Raw genomic sequence first — 8,362 nt, forward strand, 5'->3', positions numbered from 1 at the left:
GTTCTGTTTATATAAATCAGGGTATTCACGCTTCTGTGACATAATTAAATGTTGAACAGTCAGTAGGTCTTCTCTTTTAATGGCAGTTGCAATTCACACATGAATATTACTTTTCTTCTCCTTAGGTTTAAACTCCAATTTCAACCATGTGTACAATTTTTTTTCTCTGTCAGTCATGAGCTCACAATGTTAGTCCCCCTATCTCATGATTTAGAAATAAACTGCTGTGTGGGAACTGCATGCTTAAAAATAACTGAAAACAGGATCAGTACAAATCTATACCCTAAAAAACATGTAAGTTGTATCCAACAATTAACTCAAAACATTCTTTTTCTGCATTATTTCCTCTGATCCATTACATAAGAACAATATGTTCATAGATTTTTAAGCACCAGTGTATCACTTGGCAGGAAAAAAAAATATATACACACACACACACACAAAGTCATTGTCTGAAATCACAGATATAGTGATGCCAAATAGCGAATCTCAAAATATAACAAACCTCCACTCCCTCCCCCCACACAAAAAATAGCCAAAGTGTGTATCTATACAAGAGAGCAAAGACCTGCTGGCACACTAAGCATATAGTCTCATGGCTTTTACTGTCCTTCCCGCCAGGAATACAAATGAAAAAATGTATTAAGACCAAGCAGAGACCAAATGCCATCCAGACTTTTCCTCTTTATACAATTATGGGGTTTTGGGAATCCTTATTATTCAATAAAACTAAGAGCTCATAACCTATGACACTGTTCCATTTGGAACAGCTCTATGTTCTGCTGGTCAAACTGCAAAGGATTTCTGCAGTGCTGCTGGTTGTTTCGGGTTTTTCCTCTTTCCTCCATTTGCCTCACTGGAAAGAACAAAGTTCACGTTAGGTTTGTTTGCATTTTCTAGCTAGCATGAGGCCTGTGTATTTACTTTGTCTGTTGATCACTTAACAGGCATTATGCTGCTCCCCTATCTCCAGAAAATGCCAATATCATATAAAATAGTTAATTATACAAAGGATCATATATAATGGTTGCCCAAAAGAAAGCATTTCCCTTCAGTGCTTTAAGGAGGCTTTTCCTCCCCTGAAAAAACAATGTAGCCCCTGAACCGTTCACCAACTCAAGTTATGAAAAGCCAGTGCCTAAACCAGCTAGCAACCCACCAGCTGCAACACCAACTGTAGAAGTTATTTCATGCTACCTTTTTTTGTGCTGTGCTCAGCTATAGTCCTGCCTTACCAAGAGTTTATGGCTAATGTCAAACTTTGACAACCACTCTGAAAATCAGCTAAAATTATTAACCACATGATGCTGGGGTGGGGTTTTTTTGGGAAAAAGGGCTTCTCTTCAAATCTCAAGCCTTATTAAATTGCGCAGGCAATGGATGCATCCTGTATTGCAAACAGCTTGCAGCTGGAGAGCTGGTGGGGGGAGGAGAAGGGAGGAGGAAATGAGATGCAGAAACAGTAAATAGAAAATGCTTAGTCAGCAACCGTTACTGCAACATTAAAGGTGAAATGTAAATAGGCACAGTGCCAAGATTTAGATAAGTTTGATAACACCATCATCGTCTTACTACATATAAGTGAAAATATGCGTACAAGTGCCACAATTATCACCACGAACTGCAGGCTTTTGGTATAATGGAGACCTTTAAAAAGGCAACATGGCTTGCGCATGCTGCCTAAGCTCTGAGAAAAATAAAACTTGCTACTCGGGAAGTATTAATATCAATTGAATTTATTACAATTTACTAAGCTCCAAGGCACATTACAGTGTTCTGTTAACTACAGAAATGTATAAAGGACAAACAGAGCATGTTTTTCATGTACAGCATTTTGCTCTACTGTTCAAAAGCATCCGTGCATCAATAAAAGCAAAAACAAAAAACACATGAAGATTAAAAACGTTCAGATCAATAGAAACAAACTGAAACATTTTCCTTACAAACTCGCAACAAAAAAACCCTCCCCCCAGCGCCACCCCACCGTTTTGCAAACAAAAAAACAAAAACGAAAAAAATAAAGTGAAAGACTAACACTCAGGGCTTGTAAAACATAAGCTGTCACCATTTTTGTAGCAATTTTTTAGGCATCAACACTGGCCTTGGCAAAAAAAATTTTTTTTGTCTTTTTTTGTATTTTTCTTCTTCTTTCAGAGAAGTGCATACATTTACAAAAATACACACCAGCAGCAGGTAATCGCTAAGGGCTATTAACTTTGTACCTAGCCAACACACTGCCAAAGAAATGAGAACAGGTATTATGTAGTAACCAAACAATATTATATTCTGTTTAACAAAAACCAGCTCTATCCTTCAAATGAAGAAGAGTACATACCTTTGTTTCAAAATATAGAAACATACGACGAAAATAATGTCTATACATAAGACTAACTTTTGCAGTTTGTTATATTCACAATTCTACATCTTCAGGAGTCTGAAGGGATTTGATTTCCTACTCAAGGGTCTCTCTCCTTTTTCACTTTAACGTCCCCAGCTAAAATGGTTGCGATCTCGCCCTGCATAAATGCCCAAGGCACATTGGAACCGACTAGGGGGCATTTCTCTCCGCTGGGGCAGTAGACTTCGCCAGTTGCTCCTTGGGCCTTGATGCTCTCTCTGGAACAAGGGAAGCAGAACTTGTGGCTGGGCACAGAGGGGCACTGAACAAAGTGGGTGTCCTCCAAGCGTTCGTGGCAAATGGTGCAGCACAGGGGCCCGCTGTTGGCCATGGGGGAGTCCGGAATGTTTTGGGGGTGCACTTGGTCCATGGCGGGGTGGGCACTGGGGGGAGGAGGGGCCACTTGCAGGTTCATGTCCCCGTTGCGGGAGGCCAGGCGGCGCTGGCCCGGCACCGAGGCCGGCGACACGGGGCTGCTGCTGTTCCTGCGGGTGGACGTGGTGGAGTGCACTGAGCTGCCGTCCTTGGGCGAGTGGGCATTGCCCAGCGTGTCGGCCACCGACATGAGCGCGGCCATGGGGGACTGTCCGTTCTGGGGGGCGGACTCGGGCGGCGTGGTCCGGTTGGAGTGAGGCCCGAGGGGCGGCGGCGGCGGCGGCGGGGGGCCCCCGCCGTGCACCGCCCCGAAGCCCCCGGCCGACATGGTGAGCTTGAGCGCTTCGCTCTGGCTGGCCATCCACTGCTGCCGCTGCTGCTCGTCGCTGAGCTTCAGAGCCCCCTCGGCCGAGTCCGAGGGCTCGGGAGAGGCTTTCCTCTTGCGCATCGCCCCGCCGCCGCCGCCGCCGCCGCCAGGTCCCCTAGAGGCGGCGGCCGTGCCCTGCGCCCCGCCGGCCCCGGCCCCCGGCCGCGGGAGACTCACCAGCGCCGTGGGCAGCATTGGGCAGCTGGCGTCCAGGTAGGGCTGCGGCAGCATGTCGGCGCCCACCAGCTCCTTGAAGAAGCGCACGGACTCGGGCAGCAGGTCCCCCAGCAGACGCCAGTCGCCGGAGCCGTGCTTCTTCTCGTACTCCAGGTACTTGAAGCCTGAGGAGAGGCCGCGGCCGAAGTCCTTCATGCAGTCTTGGTACATCTGCTTGGCCACCCCAGAGGCGCTGGAGAAGACGGTGCCGGAGCCGCTAGGGTACTCGATGAAGAGCTTCAGCTCATAGTCCATGCCCGGCTTGGAGACGGCGTCGAAGGCAAAGACGCGACCCAGCAGGGCGTGATCCTTCTTGAAGCGCACCTCGTAGGGGGTGCAACCGGCCAGAGTGAGCAGCGTGTCCCGAACGATCTTGGGCTTGCTGGCCCACTCCTCGGCCCGGTTCCGCAAGCTCTCGCTGAGCTCGGCCAGCGCCTCCGCGTTGCGCTGCTTCTCCTTCAGTTCCCGTTCTTGGTCGCTGCTGGACACCGAGCCCGGCCGCTTGCCGCAGGCCTCGGAGGACGAGCCGCCGCCTCCCCCGGCGCCGCCGCCGCAGGTGCCCCCTTGTGAGGAGGCGGAGGGAGTCGGGGGACCCCCGCCGCCGCGGCCGCTTAGGCCCCCGTGCGGCGGGGGCAGCGTCACGCCGGAGGCGGCGGGTCCGTTCAGCAGGGTCTGCGGCAGCAGGTTGGGGGGCACGTTCATCTGGGCGCCGGCGGCCCCCGGGGGCAGGCCGGACACCAGCCCCCCGTGCGCCCCGCGGCGGGAGGAGGAAGAGGAGGAGGAGGAGTTGGGGCTCTGCCGGTTCAGCTCCGGCGGCCCGTCCTCGGGCGGCTTGGGGAAGCCATTGGGCCCCCCCAGCCCGTTGGGCAGGCGGGTGCCGTGGCTGCTGCCCAGGCTGCCCGGCGGCGGCGGGTACTCAAAGCGGCTGCGCTGCTCCGCCGCGGCGGCGCTGAGCCCGTAGCGGTCCAGGCTGGACTGGGTCAGCCCCGCCGAGGCTGCCTTGGAGGTGGCATCCACATGGTTGAGCTGCTGCTGGGCCGCCGCCGCCGCCGCCGCTTCTTTGGCGGAGAGCGTCACTGCCTTGACGCCGACCGGCGGCGGGGGGCCCGGAGAGCGGCCGTCCTGGAAGCAGCCGTGCGCCCGCTTCAGCTGCCGGGCCGTCTCGATCACGAACTCGATGCGGTCGGCGCCCTCATAATTAACGCAACCCCGGCAGACGGGCTCCGTGAAGTCCCAGATCATGGCCCAGGGCATGCGGGGCAGGTCGCACAGGTAACATGACTGCCTCCGCGACGAGGACACCTGCGCGGCGGACATGGTGCTGCTGGCCGGGGAGCTGCTGTCACTGCCGCCGGGGTAGGGGCTGGTTCAGTCTTCCCCCCCGGGCTGCAGGGGGGGTGGCTCTCCGTACCTGATCCTGTTGCCCCTTTCAGCAGGGGGATCGCCTGCTTTTAATTCGCGCCTGCTGCCAGAGACGGCTTCTTCTACCTGGTCCTGCCGCTGCTACCCCGGTGGGGTGGGAACCGCTTCCACTGCTCCTCCGGGGGGCTGGGTGGGGGTCGCCTTCTAGCCGCTTCTGTTTCCCTGCGCTCTCTAGCTCTCCGCTTGCTGCTGCTCCTCCTCCGGGAGGAGGCGGAGGTGCACGGAGGAAGATGGGGGGGTCACCTTCCACCCGCCACGGCTGCCTCGTGAGCTCGCAGTTCGGTACGTGCCGATCCGCCGCCGCGAGCGAAAAAGAAGCACCCGCACGGAGCTGTCCTGTTCCGGCAGCGGCGGCTTCCCCGAGCGCCGCCGGAGCTGTAGCAGCCCGGGGGCAGCAGCGGCGGCGGCAGCAGCGTGGTGAGCGGCGCCGCCTGCTCCTCACTCACATCCTCGCCGCTGCTCGCAGTCCGAGCGCGGGGTGCTGCGCGCCGCCGCGTGTGGCTGCGCGCCCCCTCCGCCGCGCCGCGCTCCCCCCGCGCCGCGACGCCCCTCCCCTCTCCGCGCCGCGCTCCCGGCTCGGCTGCACCCGGGCGGGGCTCCGCGTCACCGCCGAGCGCCCGCGCCCCGCTCCCCTCCCCCTGCCGCCGGCGCCGAGCCCACTTGTTGCGCGGGGCGCGCATGCGGGGCGCGCTGCCCGCGCCCCTCCCCGGCGCGGCCGCAGCTGGAGCGCGGCGGGGCGCGGGCTGCCCGCGCTGCCGGCTATGTTTGGAAACTTGAACGCCAGATCGCGCCCTCACCCTCCTCCCCGGCCGCCCCGCCGGCCCCCCGCCGCGGCACCGCGGCCAGGGCGCGCATGCACAGTGGTGGTGATGGAGGGTGGTGGTTTTTTTGTTGGGCTTTTTTTTTCCCTCCCCCCGCAACCCCCCCCCCCCCCGGCCCGACTGCGCTTTCTAAGTTCAGATGCCTCGCTTTCGGGATTTTGTAAACCCGCGAATCGCCCCGCTTTGCTTCCGTGGCGGCTGCGCGGCGTCCTGCCACCGCGGCTGTCGGTGGGATTCCCGTGCGCTCCGGCTGCTGAGGCAAATGAGGGGATCCCGCCTTAATATCCGATTTCGTGTTTCTCTTTCAGTGATCCTGGTGACAGAATGACACAGTTTTTGTAAGCCCGTGACTGCATCAGAAGCTCTTCCACTTTTGATTTGTTTAAATCAGCCATATTTGCCAAGTGTTTAAGGTTGGGCTGGGAAAGCTAGTGCTGTACGTTGCTCAAGGGTGTAGGAGAGGCCAAGCAGGTGAGTAATTGCTGTGATCTCATCTCGCTAATGCAAAGGGACATAGGATTTCCCCGGCGCTGTGAGAATACACGGCTTTTTTTTTTCTTCTTCTTCTATTTCCCCCTTTAAATAGCTAGCTAACATTTGCATAACGCTGTTAACAGGCAAATCACTCAAAACAACTTCGACTCAGGCAAATAAGCTGAGATTTCATTTCATTGGGAGGAAAACAAAATAAAAAACCCCGAAGCCTGCCCTCTTCCGCCCGCGATCCCCTAAGTTGCCCGCTCCCCGCCCGGCCCCGCGGCCACGCCGGTGCCCGCGGTGGCCAGGAGAGGCTCTGCACAGCCCGCTTTTGCTCTCGCTGCAGTCGGCGGCTGTTTTTGCAAACATCGGCATCGCTGCTCGCGTCCAAAGAATAATAAACTCTCACTGCGGGGAGGCGGTTCGGCCGGGACCCGGTGCGCTGCGCGGCGGGCGGTCACCGGCACCGCGTCGCCGGCGCGCAGCCGGCGCACTGTGCCCGCTGAGGGGCGGGGGAGCGCCGAGCCTCTCCCAGCTGGGCTGTGGTGGATGGGTTTCTTTCTTTCAGTACCTCTTCCTGATTCCTTTGTTGCTAGAAACGCCGAAAACCCCGTCCATTACAGGTTTCCCTCTGTGCTTTAAAGGGACTCGCGGTTTCTGTGGCGCGGTGCCACGGCTCCCTTACATACGCACGCCCAGCAGCCATGCAGCACCGAGCAGGAAAGATACTTTCTATTCGGTTAATAACGTTTCAGAACTCACACAAGAAAAAAACGTTGCTTCAAATATTTCGGTTCGTATCACCAATACATCTCATTTCCATTTTTAGTTATCTAAAACATTTTATATGTGTCTGGTTATAATCTATAAAGCTGGCAAACGAATTTGATATGTACATGAGTGGAATTAGTTTACAAGGAGGGCTTAATGAAATGCACACGCTGAAGTTACAGAAATGGTTGGACGAAATAAAATACAGTTAGAAAATCAGTTCTGACAAAGTGACTCTTTTTCAGGGGAAGCTTGTAGAAGCAGGGAACAGAGATAGAAAAGTCTTTGAATTATGTGAGTCTCCTGTATGCAGATTGGCTGAAGAAGATGCGCTAAAGGAGAGTGGGTTTCACACTTAGAAATTTCACACCTAAACTGTGGACATTATAGAGGCTTCACAGAAGTATGGCACATGAAAGCTGGTCAAAGTAAAAGTCTTTGCTACCAGCCACAGTGATTTAGTAATGGCTGCAGGATTTCTATGTTAATATGTCTTTACTTGATTAAACAAGCATGTGTTCTCTCTGATTCATACTGGCAGGTCAACTCGTTTCCTATCCTTTTACTGTCCTGTATTGATCTTCATATGAAGAGCAGAACTGGGCTGTGGGAAAAGGTCAGCCCCTGCTTGAAAAACTCAGGTTGAGAGAGCTGAAGCTTTCCCTTCATCCCGTGTGTCTGGGAATGCAGAACTGCAGCATATCCCAACTGTTTCAGTCCCCGGGTTATACAAACCCGAGACATGACAAGGCACTCCATGTGAGCATGAACCGCCCCTCACCCTGTCTCCTCGCTCCACTGAATCCTCCTGCAAGAAAGCCCTTTTTTGGTAACACTCACCTCACGGGAACAGACTTCTTGGCTCACAAGAGCAGTCTCTATAGTGGGTGTAAATAATAATCACCTTAGATATAATCTAGCCTCAGAAAACCATTTACAGGTGCTGTCAACTCCCTTTATAGTTTGTGAATAGAAAAAGAGGAGAGATTAACATCTGTGACCCGACCAAACTGCTTTTACTCTTACTTGCAGGATACACAGTCGCGGAAATATGTTTGTCTTTCCGTAATGATTAAACTTTGATTTAAACTTTGGTCATGGGCACGTACTGTACCATTACGCAAGCAGCACTTAAGGATGAAGTGTCAGCATAGCAACAATATGGCCAGCAGCAGCAGTGATCTCTGCAAAGCTGATTGATGAAGAGAACTGCAATGTAGATGCAAATAAATGCCACATCGTGGCACCTTCACAGGGAACGAGTTGTCAGTATCAATCTAATCTGGTAAGGAAAAACACATTGAACAGTGTCAATGTAACAAAGCTCCCATCTATGGCAGCGTTGTCCCTGCAAGGGTAGCAGCATGCTTTCCTGCTCACCTTCTGCCTTTCCTCTTTGCCATGCAAGTGGCGGGGCAGGAGTGATCCAGATCGCTCTTGATGGATTTATACAAAACACGTCTGGTGTTTATTTAGCTCTGAAATAATCCAGGAATTAATATTAGGTTTGGAGGA

General features: G+C 53.8%; 2 protein-coding genes and 1 long non-coding RNA gene across 4 annotated transcripts in view; all 3 read right to left on the reverse strand.

Moving 5' to 3' along the window:
* ANGEL1 (angel homolog 1) overlaps positions 1 to 8,362 on the reverse strand; it is a 191,838-nt gene that overhangs the window by 130,525 nt on the left and 52,951 nt on the right. The window lies entirely within an intron of this gene.
* Positions 1,719 to 5,288, reverse strand: IRF2BPL (interferon regulatory factor 2 binding protein like). The gene has a single exon (XM_032691327.1). The coding sequence runs from the start codon at positions 4,671 to 4,673 to the stop codon at positions 2,457 to 2,459; it is 2,217 nt and encodes a 738-aa protein (XP_032547218.1). The 5' UTR covers positions 4,674 to 5,288; the 3' UTR covers positions 1,719 to 2,456.
* The window catches only part of LOC116788470, a 12,250-nt gene continuing 9,546 nt past the window's right edge, over positions 5,659 to 8,362 (reverse strand). The window contains exons 4-5 of the long non-coding RNA XR_004357643.1: positions 8,228 to 8,325; positions 5,659 to 8,129 (exon numbers count right to left, since the gene is read on the reverse strand). This is a non-coding gene — a long non-coding RNA (uncharacterized LOC116788470). The remainder of the gene's footprint in view (positions 8,130 to 8,227; positions 8,326 to 8,362) is intronic.

Source organism: Chiroxiphia lanceolata, chromosome 6 (assembly GCF_009829145.1).
Source record: "Chiroxiphia lanceolata isolate bChiLan1 chromosome 6, bChiLan1.pri, whole genome shotgun sequence".
Lineage (NCBI taxonomy): Eukaryota > Metazoa > Chordata > Aves > Passeriformes > Pipridae > Chiroxiphia > Chiroxiphia lanceolata.